Source organism: Phyllostomus discolor, chromosome 1 (assembly GCF_004126475.2).
Source record: "Phyllostomus discolor isolate MPI-MPIP mPhyDis1 chromosome 1, mPhyDis1.pri.v3, whole genome shotgun sequence".
Classification (NCBI taxonomy): domain Eukaryota; kingdom Metazoa; phylum Chordata; class Mammalia; order Chiroptera; family Phyllostomidae; genus Phyllostomus; species Phyllostomus discolor.
The window spans coordinates 162675432-162698004 of record NC_040903.2 but is presented as its reverse complement, the minus strand read 5'-3'; the positions used below and the strand labels follow the sequence as shown (position 1 = coordinate 162698004).

The 22573-nt window shown below is 36.3% G+C and overlaps 1 protein-coding gene across 1 annotated transcript in view; it reads right to left on the bottom strand.

The window, feature by feature from the left end:
• AP4E1 (adaptor related protein complex 4 subunit epsilon 1) overlaps positions 1–22573 on the bottom strand; it is a 55729-nt gene that overhangs the window by 10508 nt on the left and 22648 nt on the right. Inside the window, 9 exon segments of the mRNA XM_028506082.2 lie at positions 2669–2927; positions 7149–7272; positions 11684–11798; positions 13620–13922; positions 18257–18319; positions 18321–18376; positions 18483–18595; positions 19736–19875; positions 22400–22509. Coding sequence (XP_028361883.1) covers positions 2669–2927; positions 7149–7272; positions 11684–11798; positions 13620–13922; positions 18257–18319; positions 18321–18376; positions 18483–18595; positions 19736–19875; positions 22400–22509 — 1283 coding nt within the window.

The window sequence follows — 22573 nt, the reverse complement described above, 5'->3', positions numbered from 1 at the left end:
GGCTAGGGTGTGGGAATGCAGATTGGTGCAGCCACTATAAAAAACAGTATGGAGATTCCTCAAAAAATTGAAAAATGAAACAGCCTTTTAACCCACTGATCCCACTTCTGGGAATATACCTGAAGAAACCCAAAACACTAATTCAAAAGAATATATGCACCCTATGTTCACTGCAGCATTATTCACAATAGCCAAGATTTGGAAGCAACCCAAGCGCTCATCAGCAGATGAGTAGGTAAAAAAGCAGTGGTACAGTTACACAATGGAATATTACTCAGCTATAAAAAAGGAAGGAAAGCTTACCTTTTGCGGTAGCATGGATGGACCTGGAGAGTATTGTGCTAAGTGAAATAAGCCAGTCAGAGAAAGAAAAGTACCATACAATTGTACTTCTATGTGGAACCTAATGAACAAAATAAACTACCAAATACAAACAGACTCATAGACACAGAGAACAGACTGATAGCTGTCAGAGGGGTGGAGGTTGGAGCACTGGGTAAAAAAGGTGAAGGGATTAAACAAAAAATAAATAAATAAACACACAGACAACAGGATGGTGACTGCAAGAAGGAAAGACAGGTGTGGGAGTAGAAAAAGGTAAAGGGGGAATAAATGGTGACAGGAGACCTGATTTTGGGTGGTGAAGACACAATATAATATACAGATGACATATTATAGAATTGTACACTTGAAACCTATATAATTTTATTAACCAATGTCACCCCAATAAATTAATTTTTTAAAGGAGTCATGATACAGACAGAGTATATCCAGTAAGAGCTGAAACACTGTCTGCTTCACCCGAGAGACAGAAGAAATGTTGGGGTTGAGGAATTAGATGATACATGCTAGTTTTGTGATCATTTACCTTCCCCCCTTTCTGCATGCCATCTGAGTTACAGCAAAGTTCCTCACAGATTCAGGGTTCCATAAAACAGGGAAATAACCTCCTTTTAAAAAAACTATTCTCTCCCCTGGCTGGCACAGCTCAGTGGATTGAGCACGGGCTGCGAACCAAAGTGTCGCAGGTTTGATTCCTAGGCAGGGTACATGCCTGGGTAGCAAGCCATGACCCCCAGCAACCACACATTGATGTTTCTCTCTCTCTCTCTCTCTCTTTCTCCCTCCCTTCCCTGTCTAAAAGTAAATAAATAAAATCTTAAAAAAAAAAAAAGAAAGAAAAGAAAAGAAGACTGGTATTTTAAAAAACAAAAAAAACCAACAACAACAAAAAAACTACTCTAGTGATTGCTGAGGGGAAACATGTAAGGTGTAACCCAAAAACAATTTAGCATAATTCAAATAGAAAAACATTCTAATTACATACATTTCTGATTTCAAGCCCACCACAAAAAAGTTAGTCTGTTGGCCTGAATGTCCTGCTGAGACAGTCTCAAACTCTGTGCACTTGTGGAGCAGGCAGGAACCCTTCAATACCAGCAAGGAGGTTCACAAAGCAGGGCCCTACATAAGCCTGGGAGCACTGTGACCTCGATGCAATCTGATCAGGGTGCACTCTGAGAACATGCCCCGTCAGTGTCAGAGCATTCACTGGTCCCCTCACCACGGCCTGCAGGAACAACTCAAAGGCCCCAAATCCGCTGTTGAACTGCAAATGCTGAGTGAGACAGCATTATGATACATCGCTTAGTAATACTTTTAAGCTCAATTTGTTTTTTCTTAGGAGGGGATGAATACCAAGTCTGACAGAAATGGGATCTAGAAAAAGAGAAACACAGGCAAACAGTGCAGCCTATGGTCTGGCCTAGTGCTGACAGGGATGGAGAGAAAATTCCACCAAGAAAGAAGGATGAAAGAGCTAGGCCCTGGTTCTGAAGTTAAGCTGAAGAAAATGTATCTCTAATCACAGTTTTGCACTAGGTAGGTTTATCAGGTTACCAAATAGAAAATCACATGGAATTCTCAGATGTTCAAAAATAGTGACTGTCCTTCACTACAATTGTTTATTCTTTTACTCTGAGAATAACATATTAACATAAAAACCTTTGAAAATCATAATCATAATGCCTGAAAGTAGTTATTATTTTTGTATAATTTCAGTCTCAGAACACTTCTATCTTCTTAAGTTATAGGCAAGATGTAAATAAAATCTTATCTTCTGTTTTTATCATAAGCATTTTTTAATTTACAATGCAGTATTTATCCTTTTTGATGGCTGAGTAATATTCTGAGCTAATATAATTTATGTACCCATTCTCCTGTTAGTCACCTAAATTGATTCCTATTTTTCACTATTAAAAACACCATTTTCAGAAATACTTTTTCCACAGACAAATCAGTATTGTGGAACTATTATTACTGACAGTATTTCCATCAGGCACCCTCCCCCATCCCCATCCCCCCTACCCCCACCACAACTGCCTTCTACCCACTCCACTGAGAATACCCCTGGTTATATTTGTACCTTTCTTTGGGCCCTGACCCTTGCCCTAGCTGACTAGACAGACTAGAGAGACCACCTGACTCAAGCTAAGCCAATTAGATTTTCTCTTTCAGGAATATACAGGTGTGTCATTGTGGGTCTGGAGCTGGGAAAGCCATCTCCCACCATGTACACAGATGGATGGCCAACAGCTTTTATACAGCCAGGTTTTTATGTACAAAACAGGAGACACAGTTTCTCAGAGGAATATAACTGGCTACTTACCAAATTGACTGTACTTTCCGATCCTAGCCCAACAAATAATGATGATGCCAGCAGCTGCTTTTCCTTCTCCTCTTTCGACTGGGTAAGGACTTGAGACTGGTCCTTTTTTGTTATAGTTTGATCTACATTCTCCATTATTATACTCTCTTGAGGAACAGGCAGAACTTCAGTTTCATCACTAGTTTTGCTTTCCTTCTTGGGAAGATAGCCTTCTTTCCCCCACAATTTCTTTATACCTTCCAGCTTCAAGCTATTTGTCCTAAGGAGATTGATATTGAAATTAAGTCAAATTAAATAATTGCTAAGTAATGACTTTCTTGGGCATTTAAAAAAACACATGATGCCATAGCCTTTAAGAAACAGCTTTTATATTGTATTCCACATGCCAGAAGTAAAATCTAGATCTCTAGATTTTATTTTAGTTACAGCCAACCTCCCCCTACCCTTCTGCCAAAGGATTTAAGGCAACAAAACGCTAGAATTAGTTTAATTGCAGATCAATCTTCATTTAATTGCTTAAATAAGTTATCCAAAAATAGAACTGTAAATCAGTTCCTTTACCCCACTGACTTCTCAAAAATATCTTTAATTCTGATGAGTTAAAGATGAGACATGACTCTTAGGTTTCTTAGCTATAATCATTCAATGAAAGAATTAACCCTACATAAATTCAATAAATAAAATCCGGTTGAAAGCAAAAAACAAACAACAACAAAAAAATTCCTATCCACTCCAATGTGTAAACTTATCTTTAATGCAAAAGGTTTTCTTAATATGAACACTAGCTACACGTTCAACTATTATAATGTACTTTCATAAAAATGAAGTGAGGTTTGATCTATAAAAGAAAAAAGTAAGATTTCTGGGAAAAGCATGAAGGATTGGGAGGGTTTTATACCTGAGGTAAAGAAGACTTAAAGTAGTGATTAGGGTTTGGACTCACCCAAAAGTTACCGCTATGAATCTGGAGTGTCTAACATAACCCTAAGAGCTGGCCGAAACAGCTGAAGATTGCCTCCACTGTGTTTATGTAAGAACTATGTGTCCTTGGCACTTGGCTCAGTTAAGTAGCCCTGTCAATGGTCCAAAATAGCATTTTAAAAATTTGTCCTACAAGATAGGCAGATCATGAAATGAATCTAAAAGAAAGGCTCAGAAATGTCTGTACTAATTATTATTCCCTTTTACTTTGTTAGAATCATGATCCATTTGATTTTCTGTACCGTGCCAGAAACAAAATTGGGTAGTCATACTTCATACTGAGTGAAGAACTAATGCTATTAAGTACTGATTGGCTAAAAGAAAATCTGAACATTAATAAAGAATGACCTACAGAGAATTAGTCCATTGCTCCTCAATAAATTTTGCTGCTAAATGGTCCTTTACAAGTATCTTCATTTCTTCTTTTCCTTCAGGTACCAAAGAGTTTTCTAAAAAGTTGTCTAAAAAAAAACGTATCTATCAACCTGTTAGAAGAAAACAGACTGTTCCTGCGTGAGCAGATCCAAAAGTGATCATGGGAGCCACTAGTGACCCCCAACATCGCTAGGATGCTCAACAGCAGCAGTTCAAATGGATTCATGAATGTCCACAGCAGAATAATGTTTCTAGAACCCCATTTACCAAGACATACCCTTTAATGATTTTTTTAAAAAGCAAGTCCGCAAATTTTACTAATAAATGATTCAAATATTAGTTTAACACCAACAAAAAGGCAGGTGTGTTGGACACTGGGATGCTCCATCCAGATTTCCATGATTTCAGTGAAGGACTTTCCAGTCCCCACTGTTGGCAGTGCAACCCCCTCAGGGGCTACCTTAGAGGCAGAGGGTCACCTCACCAAGGAGAATGGCCTTTCTGGGGGCAGCCTACATGCAGTGACCAATGAACAGAAGAACAGAGTCTTGTCCACCCATTTTGGCCCAACTCAGTACAACTCGGAAGGGCCATTCTCCCCACGGACTCAGTAACTCCCCACGGAGTCAGTAAAAGCTGCCGCTGGCACTACATTGCATATTAACTTCTTCCTCTACCCAAACCTGCCTCTTTATTAATGCCAAGGGCACTCCTTACTATTCTACATGCTAAATTCCATCATACTGTGTGCTTCTCAGGAAACCCAACCCACAACAATAAGCAAAATGGGGAAGGGGGAGGAAAATAAACCTGAAAGTAGCCTTGAGCTATTTTAAAGGTTTTTATGGCTAATTTCATCTGCATAACATGTCTATTAGCAACATAAATCTCCCATCATGCATTATATACAGACAGTCTAAAAAACAGGAAAAGAGATGAGAGACCAGCATAAGACCTTCATATATAAAATGATATGAAACATATTGTAAAAGAATTTTTTAAACGAGTCATCTTTATATAGATTTTGACAATAATAAAAATACAATTTGTGAGTGTCCCAGGTTCGATTCCCAGCCAGGGTACATTCCTGGGTTGCAGGCCATAACCCCCAGCAACCGCACATTGATGTTTCTCTCTCTCTCTTGCGCTCTCTCTCTCTCTCCTCTCTCTCCCTCTCTCTCTCTCTCTTTCTCTCTCTCTCTCTCCCTCCCTCCCTCTCTCTCCCTTCTTCTCCCTCCCTCCCTCCCCCCTCTAAAAATAAATAATAAATAAAATCTTTAAAAAAATACAATTTGTGGTTTTATATGGTATACCTTTGTATTATTTAGAATTAGGCCATTCAAACAAGTAAATTCTGGCCAAGCAACCTTCAAAAGATTAGGGATATATTTTAACTCAGCTCTAGAAATTCCCATATGAGGTAGGGTGCTGCCTGTAGTAGGGCTTAAGGTGAGTAATTCTAAATTGGGCAGACTACTGCCTTATTATCAGCTTGGCAGAGACTACAGAAGAGTGACTATCTCCTCTGTAAAGCTGATTCACCTTGCCAACTACCACATAGGTTCCTAATCTAAAATAATGTGTGAGCTGTGGTCCTCTTTGGAAAAGCATTCTAAATTCAGCCCTTGTGTTCCATTTTATGGTAATACAGCATATGTGTAACTCCTTAACTGCTTTGCCAAATGTCATTTCTCTGAGGGTAGCACACGCATGTGTATAAAATGTACAAGGCCCTGTCAAGTCCCCCGTTCCTAGTTCAATACTAAAGAGCAGATGCTGTCCATTGCTGTACAGGTGAAAAGGACTGGGTTTCCTCCTTGGGTTTGGAGGATTCCTGTTTCTCCTTCCCTTGCCCCTCAATTCCCTATTTGAGGCACTTAATAGCTTTCATCTCCACTATCACATGCCCACAAACCGGATCTATCTCCCATGCTTGGAATACCAAAATTAAATGTCTGGGTATCCACAAAGCTGGGGAAAAAAGGCTAAGAAAGAGAATTTGAACTTATGCCACTTCATTCAGCATATTATCCTATATTCCTCAAAATCTGTGTGTCTTTCTTCTAAGAAATACTTATTATAACCATCTCCCTGGAAGACCAACAAATACCCAAGATGAACATAAAATAAGGTAATTGATTTCTTAATGAAGATATGAAAACTCAAAATTCAAATGTCAACCTTTAAAGTTATCACCTTTGAGATTTTATCACATTTATTCTGACAATGCTGCCATTACTCAAAACACCTGAACTCTTTTTAGAAGAAGTTCCTACACAAATAAGGAAGCCATTTTCATTACTGTATATCATAAAAGGATACCAACCAAAGTCAGCCAGACTGACCAGAAATTTTATTTGAAAAACTCAGTTTTTGGATAATGATGATAATGATGGCAATGACTTTTTTTTTTTTGGCAATGACAATAATAGCAGCTACCATTTATCAATCATTATGTACTTGACTGTATGAGGGACTTTGCATAATTATCTCGTTTTATTAACTTAACCATGTTTCTTCTGAAAGTTATTTATTTATATTTCCAAAGTGAAAATCTACTTTAAAAGGGTGAAGGTTTGGCTACATATAAGACATTTAGACATATATCACCCATTTTCAAGGTGGTTGGAAAGAAGCTCTAATAGCATTTTGAGTAAAGTACACAACTTCCTCAAGTGAAGTCAACCACCTTATTTTATGTTCATCTCTACATCTGTCAATCTTCCAATGAGAAGGTTATAAAAAATAGATTATGAGAAATATAGAATTATATGCTCAAAACTCACCTGGGTATGTAGGTTTGATAAACTTCTTTAAAATGCACACACACACACATACACTTACACACATATATATTTATGTATACACACACATACATATAATATGTAATAATAACACACACATCACTACTATGTGTAAAGCCTGTATACATTCTGTGCTCTCTTGGAAATAAGCAAGCTCTCCTCAAGTATAGGGACATACTGTACAGCATCAACACTTTGACAGCAATAAATAAAAACAACTAAAACAACAACCCATACGAAATTCAGCTTTCAGGAACTCTTCTATATTTAAAGACATTTAAATGCTCCCATATTCTCAAGTTTAATAAACAGGCACTTACTCTTTCAGCCCTGTCTCAGCACTATTTCCAGATACATCTGAACCCAGAGAAATGCCAGCAGGAGACTGTCGTCCAGTAAAGCCAGATGAAGAAAAGGAGAGTCCATATGGTTCAAAATTGAGAACTAGAATTTTAAAACAATAACAGAGGCTCATATTTAAAACAAAGCAAAAACTAGTTTTTAAAAAGCAAAAATTATCAAAGTTACCATTCATTACTGAAATAACTGAAGATGAGAATCCAGTGACAATTTTTAAAATAGAAAGGACTTGGGAGACAATCTAATCAGGTATTTATATTAATAGTAATAAAACAGCTATGATTTATTTAATTCTACTTCATACCATTAGTTGACCAAAGACAGCCCTTCATTTTTATTTTACCTCCCCTAGAAGCTAAAACAGAATTGAATTAGGAAAGACAACTAATAAACCAGATCTATTGAAAAGTTGCTGCTCTCATGCAAAAATGCTTAAGAAGCTATGAATGAAGAGATGACCTCATTTTTGCTTAACGAAATGGCACAATCCTGTACCAAATGGGCAGACATAGCCCTCAATGTGCAATCTCCCTTACTGATGAAGAATAAGGTTTACTCAGGTTCAGATTCCTTGGAGCTGTATACCCAAATGAAGTCAATCAGAGCCATGAAAACTTATACTGCTATTGTGGTAGAACAGAACCACATTCTGTTCTTTCTAAGTTACAGAACCTTTGATTCTTAGCTAGGTACAAGGCCACCCAGAAAAGAGATGACATTTCCAGACTTCTTTATCATCTGACTTGAGTTCTGACCAATGAAATTACACACACATTTTGTGAGCAACCTCTGGGAGGAATCCTCCTGAAAAAAAAAAAAAAGAAATCTTCCTTTTCTTCCTTCCTCTTCTATATTTAGGAAGTCACATCAATCCTAGGCTGTATACTTAAGAGTATCTTTAATGGAAAAGAGTAATAATAACCTTCTGCTTTGCATAAGGTCCCACTGTGGTTTTTTGTTTTCTAATATGTTTAGCTAAATAAACCTAAACCTAACTGGCATATATATCTTTTTGATTTGTCTGGATTATAATATAAAGGCCCTTCTTAAAACATAAAATGTACCTTAGAATATACAAATACAAACTTCTAGTAACTATTATCCTCATTTTACAAATGAAGAAACTTTGGTATAGAGTTTGCCACAAACTTACCCAAAATTACAAGGACAGGAAATAAACATACAGAAAAGAAATCAGACACTCTGGTTCCAGAACTTCTCAACTACTGTATTATACTGCCTCCTCCAAAGAAACAGCACCTAATCTGAAGAGCACTAAATAGAAGTCTGTGTTAGCTAAATGAATGATACAGAAGAGGAATCAATGTGTAATAGAAAAAAGTAATGGGCTGATTAGTAATCAGAAGAACTGAGTTCTTGATGTAGGTCAGGTGTTAACTAGGTGAATGAATTAGACCTAATTTCTTTGAAGAGTTCAGACTAGGTCAGCAGTTTCCAAATGCTGGTTTGATAGCCAGAATCAAGCTGACTTCACAGATTACCCATGGACCTTTTTGTACATACAGAGAAGCTTTCAGAGATTTAGATACAGAAGTTGTAGGAATGGGGCTCAAAACCCTGTATCATTATTTTAAAACTCCCTTTGTGATTACGACTCACAATCATATTTGGAAACCATCTGTCCAAATCTTTCTAAGGTCCTTTTCACCTAAAATGTCCTTTCATTTTAAGCATTTCAGTGACCTAGTTTAACCTTCTATCCTACACTGGCCTCTTTTTAATAGCCTCTGCAACAGTGGGTCATCCAGCCTCTGCATTAACACTTCCAGTAAAAGCGAATAGTTCAGAAAATGTTTCCTGTGCACAAAACGGAGTTTAAGCCAAAGAGTAAGTAAGCATGGCAGTTTAAGCAAAGAAAAAAAGAATTCAAAATTAGAGGTGAGAGTTTGAGAGAACAGAGAAAAATACTAGACATGGGAGAGGACAGTATCTGGAGAACAGTCACATAAAATTCTGATCCTATGTCAGAAAATTAAAGATTGTCATCTATGGAAAGCCTAGAAAGTTTCAATGTTTAGAATTAAGTTCAAACCACATTATTTTTATTCTTTAGTGAAAATTTCCCAAGATCCTTACAGAAGTGAATGATGAGAAGGGCCAAAGATTTTTAGGTGTTCACTAGAAATGAAGGGCAATTCATGCAGAAGAGAAAGCATGTGCTGAAGGCAGTGAGAGTCCTTGGGAATCACAAGTTATAGAAAGTAATCCAGGTGAAAGATAAAATACAAATTATCCCAGGCTAAGTAAGAAACTCAATATTTAATCTGTATACTTCATGACTTTAGGGGCCTTGATTGTACTTTTACTCCTTTTAGAGTTTTTTTATGTAAGTTTCAGAGGTACAATGTTGTAAGTTGACATCGGTATACACTACAAAGTGATCACCCCCCAAAAGTTACTATCTCAACACTCCTTCTTTATCTTACTGCAGTTCCTTTATGCTCAATCATTTGGCACTACTTCTCTGGTTATGCCCAGGTGCTAATTTTTTTTTGAGAGAGACTAACAATTTTAACTTAATCTGGTTTTCCAAAAGCCATAGTTCTGTACACAGGAGGTTATACTACTATTTCCCCTTGCTATTTCTGGTTTTATCTAACACTGGGACTACGACATATTCAAATACAACATACTTAAATACTGTTTGAACAGAATAATCCACAATGATTCCTAAATGCTTTCCTTGGGTGGAAACTGGTAGTAAAAGTTTGTTCCCTACCATCCCATCTGTTTTTTGCCAATTCTTAGTGTCTTACAATAGTTGCCTGAAGTTTATTATAAACTTGGTTTCTTATGAACTTGGCATTTTTCTACCCAAGAGAGCTAAGTATCATTCATAAAAGTGACAATTAACTACTACTCTCTGCGAATGCCTTATAAAAATATCAAGTAAGATCAGTATCAGAAATGATTGATACTTGAAGGATTCTAGAATTAACAACTTTTTAGGTCAAAAATACCTATTTTCCCCCAACTCTTTATTTTCTGTCTTATAGCCATCCAACTGCAAGATATGTAATTTTATAACTTATTCCTCTAGTATTTATTAAGCACTTGTTATGTCCTGTCTCCTGATTTCTTTTTCCATGATGTAACAGAAAGTCTAAGCTCATGAAATTTTAAATTTTTACTTTAGAGAACTTTCAAAAAATAGATTTGGGAAGAGAGGGGAAGAGACTAATTTGAGAGCTTAACCCCATTTATAATGATGGTTCTACTGGGGAAAAGAGTACTTGGCAAAGGAATACATTAGCTGGGGAATTCCAGGACTATCTATTATATTTACTCAGCCACTTAACTTATTTTAAGAAAGGAGACAGGCAGTGCCGGGAATTAGGCTCCATGTCCTACCTCCCCTTTCCTACCCCGCCCTTGAGTAGCAGTAATGACAACTGATGGTCCCAGACATACTGAAAATAAGGAATACAGAAACTGGACCATGTCTCCCACTCTGGAACTCCGCATTTTCACTCTGGATATCGTAAGGCCTCTATGTGCACTAGAGTCACAGGTTGGGCAATTGTAAGTTCAAAACTTTATTTTTCCCCTCACATATTTTATCAATACAGAGTGGGGGAAAGAGGTTTATAGTTGTTCATATGGAAAAATAAAACATTAATTAATAAATAGTAATACAAAAATAAACTGTGTTTTGCTATGCACAATTGTAAAACCTTTTGTCCCACTCTTGTATATGACGAGTTAATGGGAAGGAAACTGATTATCCTTCGAAAGAAAATTGAATGTTCTAGGCCATTTGGTATCACTGTGATAAATAATATGTCAATAACTTTAAAAGAGCAAATACTCCTACAAAAAGACAACATCAAGTCTACTATTAGTGTTTATACTTCTTGGTCTCATTTTAGGATCAGCCATTTAGTTGTACTCATATGCCTAGCACAGAGCCTGGAAACTATTCAGTACTCAACAAAATCATTAAATGATGACTAGAAGCAAAAAAGACCTTTCAGCATTAAATTTTTCAGTATTAACATTCTGAACTCCTATACAGATAACACTGAATAGTCTCCTATTATTCATAGGCATACTTCCCATCCACCATCCAAATATCGCAGTAACTTTCTCTTTTTTAAAATCATGACAGAAACCTTTCCCTGACAGCCTACATTACTTAAATGTAGTTTTATTCTTTCTTTTCTTAGCTGTCCCGAACTTCACCAATCAGATATTTTGTTGTGGGAAGTGTTCTAACACACTTAAGATACACAAGACTCCTTATAATGAAAATGAAAACTCACTAGTCCACAGCAACCTGAATTTTTTCTGGAACTGTGTCACAGATATGTGCACACTAATGTCTGTCAGCCCTCTATCACGGCGCCTAGTCAGGGTAAACAAGTCACAAACAGATTTAAGGAAGGAAAATAACCATAAATATCTTCAATTATTTACTTACATGCATAAAACAAGATGTCCTTTTAATCTAGTTTATACATTTCTAAAAAATTACCTTTCTCCTGAGAAAGCTTTTCCTCCTGCCGTTGGTGGTGAGGTTTGTAAGGTGCTGCCCCCTGACTGAGTTCTTCAGCCACAAAACCATCCAGAAAAGATAAGGAAGCATCTACCTATATCAAATTAAAGAAAAAATCAGGAATTAAAAAAATTAACCTAAACATTCATGTAACTACTTTCAGCCCATATATACCCTAAAAACAATTTTTAGGTAAAAAAACTTCAATTCCAAAAGTGCTACCTAACTTTCTAGTTTTCTGAAACATCTATAATCAAATCACTCAGCAAAGTCATTTGCAGTTATTATTAATTTCACTTCATTGAAGAATATGTTTTGAGCATCCAATATATTGGGGCATCAAATTAGGTCCTGTGACTGAGATGAAGGAAGCCACAGTTCCTGCCTTCATGAGACTTGTAACCTCCCAGAGGAGAAGATACATACACTATGAGCTATAACCTGTATTAATTTCCTGCCGTTGGGGGATATAAACAAAGTGCTGACAACACTAGTTTCTTCTGGAGGCTCAAGGGGGGAGTAAGTTCCTGTCTCTTCCAGCTTCTGAGCAATGCTTGGCTTATGGCCGCATCACTCTGATCTCTGCTTCTACTGCTACTTTGCCTTCTCTTCACTGAACTCTTGTCTCACTTTTCTAAGGACCCTTCTGATTATCTCATGCCTACTTGGATAATACAGGATAATCTCCATCACAAAATCTTTAACTTAATCACACCCATAAAGTACCTTTTACCATGTACGGTAACATACATACAGGTTCCAGGGATTGAGATGTGGACCTCTTGGGAAGCTATTATTTGGCATCCCACAGTATCTTTAACTATTCAATTCTCTTCTACCTGAAAATGCTTTTTCACAAATCTATGGAAAATTACTTTACTTAATTTCAGCAGGAATAGAAAAGTACAAGAGAATGATTTAAATGAAGAAAAGAAGAAATGAGAAATCAGTAAGGGGAAAAGGAGAAGAGAAAAAGAAGGAGAAAGACAAATGAGATATACACAGGGGGACATAGTAGTGATGACCTCAGGACACCAGAGACTTGCCACTCCTGATTTAGCGAAATGTACACAAACAGCCCAGATAATTTAGAATAGCAGGTAACTCTCAAATATTTAAGTGGCATGTCACACTCTGAATTTGGAAAGGTTTAGTTTCAACAAGATTCTCTGCAAAAACGTAAAGTGTAGCTATTTCATAGTTTAATTTATATGTAGCATATTTATTCATCATTTCAATGAACATCTCTGAAATGTCTACCAAATGTTAAGGCAAGGCCTCTGTCTTTAAGGAGGCCTAATGAATCAAGATTCAAAATAATACAAGTCATGAAAATCTGATTCAGAATTAGTGGGAATACTGCCCACCCTCTCTTCTTTGTCAACTACGTGACATCTAACACAAAAAAATTGGGATAAATCTGGTTTCCTTTTGGAAGTTTTCTGATCTATATCAATCAGAGGGAGAGACTGGTACAAATTCAGAGAGTGAGTAGTAACTGAGTGTTTTGGGTTAAGAGGGGTGGGAGGAAGAAAGGTGGGTGTTCAGGTTCCAAAGTAGTGAAGAATTTAGACAACAGATGGACAAAATAAAATGGAGAACTATACTTCACATTCTCAAAGAAAGTAATATAATAAAATGACAGAGAAGTTCAAAGGAGATAAAAATTCTGATTTATTATATATTAAAAGAGATCGTCAAAGACTATAAATCCCTTCACTGAAGTTCTCCAGAAAAGATACATTTCAATTCCTGACTATTTAGAATCACTACTAAACTGAAGTTCTCAAATTCGCTTTCACACTAATGTGAGAAAAATTCTAATCTTCATCTTAAGTGCTACAGAAACAGTATTTTGATATATTCTGTTTAAAGATTATGCAATTTGTAAAAAGATGGAATGCAGATGTCTTACCACCATGTCTTCACAACTTTTATTAACTGGAAGCAAGCTCTTCATAAGTTCCACATTCTCATGCAAATGCTTTAATTCAAATGCATGCTGTCTCAAGCAAGTATCCAAAGACACAGTAAATTCCTGGATTAATCTCTCAACAATGTTAGATGAATGTGCTTGAGGCCTCAACTTGGTCACAGCAGCAAATAACCAGGCTTTTGTTTCTGAAGAAATGGAGTCATTCATAAGTAACTTATACAGCTTGGTCATAACTTCCTCTGGTGTTTCCTTATCTGAGAGGTAGGAATACTCCCCTAACACCTATGAGTAAAACAGAAAGATGTTTACATATAAATATCAAGTTACACAGTAAACTATACTGGCACATCTAAACAAAGTGGCTACTGCTGAAGTGAGTAAAGAAGAATTGGAACAAATACAAAAATGTTTTCCACATCTTTATCATTAAAAATATGTAAAACAGACACCTTTACAGGTTAGCTGTCTTCTGAACTTCCAGTTTTGGGTGTTGATTTTTACAAGCACTTTCATATTCTGTTATTACTTTGCAGTAAGCATTTAAATGAGTGGTTCTCATATGCTAATACACATGAGTCATCTGAAGTGTTTCATTAAAATAAGATGTCTGGGCTTTAACCACAGATATTCAGATTTAGTATGTTTAGTGATAATCTACATTATACGTTTTGAACAAGCATCAGCTGATTCAGAGGGAGGTGATTCATGAACTTCAAGGAACACTGATCTATCACTGATACATCACATATCCTTTTTCTCACATCTAACATCCAGGTGATATATAATCCTACTGGTCTAAAAATCATAGTAAACCACAATTAATGGAGTGCAAGACATTTCCTAAGCTGTATTTATGAAGTATTTTCATATCTTTGGTGTAATAATGGCAGCAACAAGAAAAAAAAAGAAGGTGAGGCGACAGTCAAGGGAAGACGTACAGCTAGTAACAAGAGGAAGACAAAAAAGAAACAGGACTCATTAAGTTCAACCCCCTAAGTAGGAAGATAAATTTTTTAGTGGTTTAATAAAAGTGGTTATCTCTCTAGAAGAGCAGGTAACCTTAATTCCAGTTCAAAAATCAGTGGATTTGTATGTGTGAGAAGATGGCAGAAGCATTTTTCTCCTATTCTTCCCACTAACCACACCTAAAAACCCTTGATGTTATATATAAAACACACATAAAAAGACTCTGAAATGTGAAGAAAATAAGGCATATCACTAAGGACCTTGGGACCTAAGGAACAATAGTGAGTTATCTGTTGCCTCATATACCCCAGGCTGGGCACTGGAGAGCCAACAACCTGGAAATACCAATAGGCTCAAACAAAAAAGTCCCAGGAAAAGCCTGTCCCTTTAGCTAAAGAGCCAAGAAGACAGAAAACTTTCAGACAACAACCCTTCCACTCCAGTCAAGCACCACACAGAAAAAACTGCAGCCCTATCCAAACCCAAAGGCAGAGTGGAGAGCCAAGACTTCAACCCTACCAGGCTGTCACAGGAACCACAAGTCCCCCACAAGGATGGTGACAAAGAAGGCCGAGTGAGGGTTCAGGACTTTCACCCCCAGCAAGCTGTAGAGGCCCACTCTTCTGCAGTGTCCAGTGAAGACCACATAGAAAGCCTGCACTTCACCTCCACCTGGAGTAAAGAGGTGTTCCTTCCCCTCCCTGCTAGGGTGCTGTCAGGGGAAGCCTGTGGAGAGTCATGACTTTCACCACTGATCAGCATCCCAAGGCCACCCCTTCAGAGTGTCAGTGGAGGTCACATGGTTCATCTCAACACCCTTGTATCAACGCCATCTCCAAAAGAATTTAACCAATATTTACAGAACACACCATCTGACAACAGCAGAATACCCATTCTTTTTAAGAACCCACAGACCATATCATGGATCGTAAAACAAAGTTCAACTATTTTTTAAAAATATTTTATTTATTTACTTTTTAGAGAGAGGGGAAGGGTGGAAGAAGGAGAGGGAGAGGAACATCAATGTGCGAGATACATCGATTGGTTGCCTCTCACATGCCTCCAACTGGGACCTGGCCTGCAACCCAGGCATGTGCTCTAACTGGGAATCAAACCGGCAACCTTTCAGTTCACAAGCTGGCACTGAATACACTGATGCACACCAGCCAGAGCCAACCCTCAACAATTTAAAAGGAAATGAAGTCACACAGGATTTTCTCTAACAATAGAATCAACCTAGAAATCAGTAACAGGACAGATAACAGGATATTTTCCAAACACTTAAAAATGAAACAACTCTCTTCTATACAATCTTTCCAGAAAACAGAAGAGGAAAGAACACCTTCAACTCATTTTATGAAGCCAGTATTCCCTTGATATCAAACCAAGCATGTAGAGTAGAAAAATATGAAAATTGCAGACCTACATCCCTCCTGAACAGATGCAAAAATTCTTGACAAGGTTTCAAGAAATCTACAAAAACCATCCTAGATTAGTAAGTGACTTCAGCAAGATTGCAGGGTACAAGACCAAAATATAAAAATCTGTTACATTTGTACATACTAGTAGCAACAAACATATAGAAGACAATATTAAAAATATGCCCTGGCTGGTGTGGCTCAATAGATTGAGCGCCAGCCTGCAAACCAAAGGGTTGCTCATTTGATTCCCAGTCAGGGCACATGCCTGGGTTTTGGACAGGTTCCCAGCAGGGGACACAAGAGAGGCATTGATGTTTCTCTCCCTCTCTCCCTCCCTTCCCCTCTCTCTAAAAATAAATAAATAAAATCTTTAAAAAATATATATATACACATTAAAGAAATGTGCTCTAAGGAAAATAAAATACTTAAGTATAAATCTAACAAAACATGTAGAGGATTTGTGTGCTATAGAAAGAAATAAAAACACTCCAAATATATGGAATAATATGTCACATTCATGGAGGAAAAAAAAGGACACCAAATACAATAACCAATTTAGGCAAGGATTATCAATGCTAAAACAGAGTTGAAGAAGAAACATTCACACAGCTTCCCAGAATCACCTCACTGGATAGGTTATAAATTACTAAGGAGAAAATGTACCTTTAAATGGATGGATCTGAAGGTCAACATCTTCACCAAAAATAAAAAAAAGAAACTTCCAATCACTAATAATTGGAGGAACTGAAATTATATGCATCCTAAGATGATGTACTGGGAAGTACATAATATTGCTGATGTACTAGTCTAGCTAACAATGTTTAATTGAACCAGAAATAATCAGATGCATTGAGAAATGCTGGACATTCTATAAGTCAACAGTATTGATCCAAAAAAATCAATGTTATGAAAACAAAACAAAAAAAAAACCCTGAGGCTCACTATAACATTTTAAAAAGATATAACTAAATACAATTTGTAAATCCTGACTGGATCTAGGATCAGAGGGGTAGAAAAACAGCCATAAGAGATATTTTTTGGACAACTAAATAATCTGAATATGAACTACATGCTATGTGATATTAATAAATTAATGTTGTACTTCTTAGATATAATACTAGTTTTATCATTACGTAGAACAATGTCATTCTTACGAGATTCATGCTGAATTTTTGTGGGGTAAAGTGTCATGATGTCTGCAACTCAATTCTGAACCAGTTCAGCAAAACAAACTGTATATACCAGTAGACCTACATACAGGTGTTGATACATTAAGGCAAAGGTGATCAAAAATAATACCTGGGAATCTAGAAGAAAAGTACAGAGGGTACTTGTTATACTAGTCTTTCAACTGTCCCATAGATAAGAAAATTAAAATTCTTAAATAAAAGTCTGGGTAAAATTTAAGTTAACATGCTAAGTTTGGGCAAAACTTGAAATATTAAAATGTGCATATCCTATCACCCAGCAGTTGCACTTCTCCAAATCTCCCCCATAAAGAAGGGCTCACCCATATACACAAGAAAGAATACACAAAGGTGATGGGATGTATGTGATTACATGTGATTACATTACCTGTACATAATATTTTGACTTTCATCTTACAAACACATGATCTCCCTTGCTGGCTTGGATGAAGCAAACAGCCATGTTGGAAGGCCCACATAACAAGACATTAAAGGCTGTTCAAGGAGCCTACAATTGACAATATGAACCTCAAACCTGCAGTTTTAGAGCCAAAGAAACTGATTTCTGAGCTTGGAAGTAGATCCTTCACCAGTCAAGCTTCAGATAAGACAGCAGCCCCAGCTGAAAACCTGGCTGCAACCCTAAGAGGCCCTACCCAGAGAACCCAGCTAAGACATGCCTATACTCCTGAATCACAGAGATAATACATTTATGTTGTTTTAAGCATTAAGTCTGTGATAACATTTTGCAGCAATTGTTAACTAATATATCACAAATACATGAGTATTCACACATTCAAATATAGATTCACAAAGGAAACACAATGAATACCCATATTTAAAAGACTAGACAAGTGAGGTGCCAGGGAGAATGAACAGACAAGTAAACAGCTAAGTGATAGAAGGCTGTCACTGGGGAAAAAAATTGACAGCTGAAGGAATTAGCCAAGCAGAACTGAGTGGTTTCTGAAGGAAATATACTGTATTTGGTTTTATAAAAAAGAATGTTATAAACATTTATGACTAAATGTACTTTGCTCACCCAACTCATAACTTGAAGAAATCTCTGTGGATAGAACACATTTTCCTCATCTAGTAAAGTGAGGATAAGACTGAACTGCATAAAGTCTTAATTGCTGATCTTCTGCTTCATCATCAAAACCTACAAAGAAGTTGATACATCATTTTAATTTCTGTTAAATTCTCTAAGGACTCTGTAATAAAACATTTAATTTTAAAATCTTTATAAAATGCAATAGTTTACTCACCTTCCGCTAGCAGTCTCAGGAAGTTATTGGGAATATCAGGATGCATTACATCTCCTCCCACTGAGAACACAGCATTCATTGTCTGAATAAACCACGCATTATCAGGAGCATATGTGTCCACAGTGTTAAGAAAAAGTACACTTCCAAATGCCACTAATTAAAATTATCCTTTCTGCATCAACCTTTTAAAAATAAGCCCCAATTCATCCTAGTTTGGCATTTTTACCTTTAACTCCTGCTAATAAATTGTTCTGTACTCCAGTTTTATGTAAAATAGGTGCTCAGTAAATCTTATTTAATAAATTTAAAACAGTTCATGTTGCTTTATCTAGCACTCTGCCTTGTACAAACAGGCATCCAATAAACAAATGTAAAATATTTTAAAGAAATGCTCCAGTGAACTACAGACAAATAATGAAAAATGATACTCACTTCAGAGAGACTAAATGTGCTATGTCTACTGGGACAATAAGTTATTTAAACTCCAACTAATTTGTTCCTCTTCAGTTTTAATTACTTTGTCATGCTGGCCAGAGCTACAGCACTGGCTAGAACTAAAGCAATTTCCAACATAATCTGATTAACAGTACTCATTCATTCTTAGCTTTAACAACAGACATCTTAAAAGAATGGAATATCCTTGTGACCTATAGAAGTTCCTCTGAATTTTAAAAAACTAATGTGAAGAAAAGTAACACATGCATAGAGTTCCCAACTACATACTTTCTTGTGACAATTTCCAATATAAACAATACAGGTACATATAAAGCAAATATAAAGTCTAATATAAAGCAAAACCAGGTACACAAAACGCAGAGCTTATTCTTGTACTATTTTCCATACAGTGTAAACCTATTTTTGCCAACCCCTGTAAAGAATAAATTTTAACATCCTGATTCTGCCCCCTGCAAAAAAAAAAAAAAAAAAAAAACAGCAGCAAGAACTCTCACTCAGAAAAGAATCTGAGTAAGGAATCAAAGACGAGGAGGGAATGACAGAGAAATCAGGCAGCAAGTTCCCATATTTTCTTGCTCACAATACTGACCAGCCGAATGACAAGAGCCAAGAAAAAAGCCATCCCCTAGGAAGTCTACACAAATTCCTGATTTTGACAAGAGAGGCTTGTACATTAGGAATGGAAGTTATTGCTAGACCTCTGAACTCAATTTGCACGTGAACACATCTATGCCAATTATTTTTAAATTACTGTGTAACTAAAGGTATTTTATGATTATGGTTCAAACAAAGGATATTTCTCAGCCAGCTCAGCTATTTTGCCAACCAAATTGATGATAATATACTCTTCTTTGCTCTGATGTAAATACTCAAGCATTTTCTGTACAATCACTGTTACATTCTGTGCATTAGTAATTCTGTAAAGAAGTTCCAGAGTCTGTTTAAAAAAGAAAAATATAGAGTATTATAAAATTATGCATGATAACACCAATAAATACTGCAACATATATATTTATAACACGGTTGATTCTTTCACTTTTATGCAGATCTCCTGAGCAGGCCAGTTAATAGGTGCTAAAGAAATGCACAGAACTTAAAGGTAACTTTGTTAGAAATAAATACTACCCAAGCAACAGCAAACAGCATGTGAATATGGGTTCGTCAGCTAAGGGCAAAGGGCCTCTGATGAATGCACAAAGGTTGGTGGCTCAAGTGCTTCAAAGCGTAGCAAGAATCTTAGGTATCTAAGAATTGTTTTATAGCTACTTTCTCAGTGCTGAGGAACATACCTCTTGCTGCCGCAAGTAAGATGAGGGAACACCAGTGCCAAAGTAAGCTCCCATTTGGCTGGCTTTCTAAGGCCCTACATTAAGGTTCTAAAAACATCATAGCTCTCAGAAATCAACATGAGACCAAGGACAATATTGAGAAAAGATCCTTTACTGGTGTTTTAAGATCAGTAATATTAGCAGCAAGAGAATTCCATATATCCTACTTGTCAAAGCTTGTTCAAAATATTCTTCAGGTCCTTTCTAATTTTCCAATCCTCACGGCCAGGACTTCAAGTACAAAGTTATAACAGATTTTGAAAGGTTTTTTTTTAAAAGCTGTTTCAGTTAATCCTTAACTTTATTTAAAGCCTGTAAATACAAAGGTTCCCCCATCAACAGCTTTCAATTTAAGAAGCTGTTTCAGACATGCTCCCTGTAGACTTTTAATTATGTTACATATTTTTAGATAATCTACACCAAATTTATTTCCTACTCTAACACCATGAAATTTAGCATTTCTAGGACTGAATGAAGTATGGTACTAGGAATTGCATGAATAGAGGTCTTTGCCATTAGCTCCTTCTTGCCTTCTTTCTCCCTATATGAAAGAAAGGTAATAAAACCTGGTAAAAGGAAATCCCAGCCCCAAGCAACAAGTCAGTCCATATCCAAGGACCAAAGTTCTTGCCAACCAACAGAAGTTAGAAGTGACAATGGCACTGAGGAGACTATTGCAGTGACTTCTTGAGATACCACTGATACTTAGTATCTTCCACAAAGAATTCAAACAACTTTTCTCATTGCAGGTACTAGACCAAACATATCAGAATAGATCATTGCCTATTTTCCCTTACACTCTGATTTTTAAATGAGAGCCCAATAATTCAATATAACAACAAGAAAACTGCACCTAAGTCAACCACATCCAATTTAGTAGTCACCCACGCAAAGCAAATGAATGCTCTGTATCTGTTTGAAGTTGAAGAGCTGTATAATCATGTTATTGTCCCTTGGTACCTTCTCATTTTTCTACAATGCCTACACATAGAAATTAGTACATCTGTAAAGTTCCCAGATTCATTCGAGGAAGACAATTTCTGAAGACTGAAAACATAAATGCAAAAAATGTGTGTGCATGTATATACACACACATGCAGATGGCAATTTATCAAAAATAGTTTTGTTTCACAAATAGTATCTTTTAAAATTCAAAATTCATAATCGTATCTTTTAAAAATTACAATCATTTAATGCAATACAATATTCTCTTAATAAATAGTTAATTCATTAAATAATTTAAACATTTAGTAGGTCTTTTTAACTTTATTACTTTTAAAATCAAATAAAACTATCACTCTTCTTAACTAACTCCTATATAGCATTTTAAATTAAGGTATAGAGTGATTTCTCTATATGAGAACTAACAGATAATGCTTATATAGAAACCAAGCAATTTTACAAAAGGAAAAAGCTGGAAAATTTTTAAATGAATTATACATCTTTCCTTTCAAAAAGTTAAAATCATTTTAGGAATGTTTTTATTAAGTCTTTCAATATTCCTACATATGTAATAGGGAATGCATTAGCCCATTTCACAGATGTTTCAGAACATAATGAAAAATTATTAATCATTATATAATACACCTTAAAATAGTACTAAGAAAAAACTGGGAATAGAATCCAGGTCTCCTACTGATGCAATTCTTGGATCAAAAAGATAGTAATTGGACCTATCCTCCAATTCATAATTGGACCTATCTTCCAACTCATAATTAAAATCATTCCTGTGGATAATGACACAAGAATTTTTTTAAAAAGTTCCTTAAACTGCAGTAGAAAGAATAAAATGCTCTCAAAAGTTAAAATATAGCCCTGGCTGGTGTGGTTCAGTAGACTGAGTGCCAGTCTACAAACCAAAGGGTTGCCAGTTCTATTCCCAGTCAGGGCACATGCCTAGGTTGTGGGCCAGGTCAGGTCCCCAGTTTGGGGCACATGAGAGGCAACCACACATTAATGTTTCTCTCCCTCTCTTTCTTCTTCCCTTACCCTCTGACTAAAATAAATAAATAAAATATTTTTTAAAAAAGTTAAAATACACATTGCCTACCACTTTAATCTCTCCCTATTAATAGCAACAAAAAGGTTAAAAAGTACAACACTTCACATACGCAATTCAAAATATCAGCTTACCTCTCTTTTAATAATGGGATCAGAATGGTCTAAACATTCAATTATTGTCATCTGGTGCTGAAGCGCCAGAGTGGGATCCTGCTGGATAACATAGGTAAGAGCCTTCAGTCCTGAAAACAAAGATCACGTTATATGAAGTGACTTGAAATAAAGAGCAAACAAATTTCAAAAGCT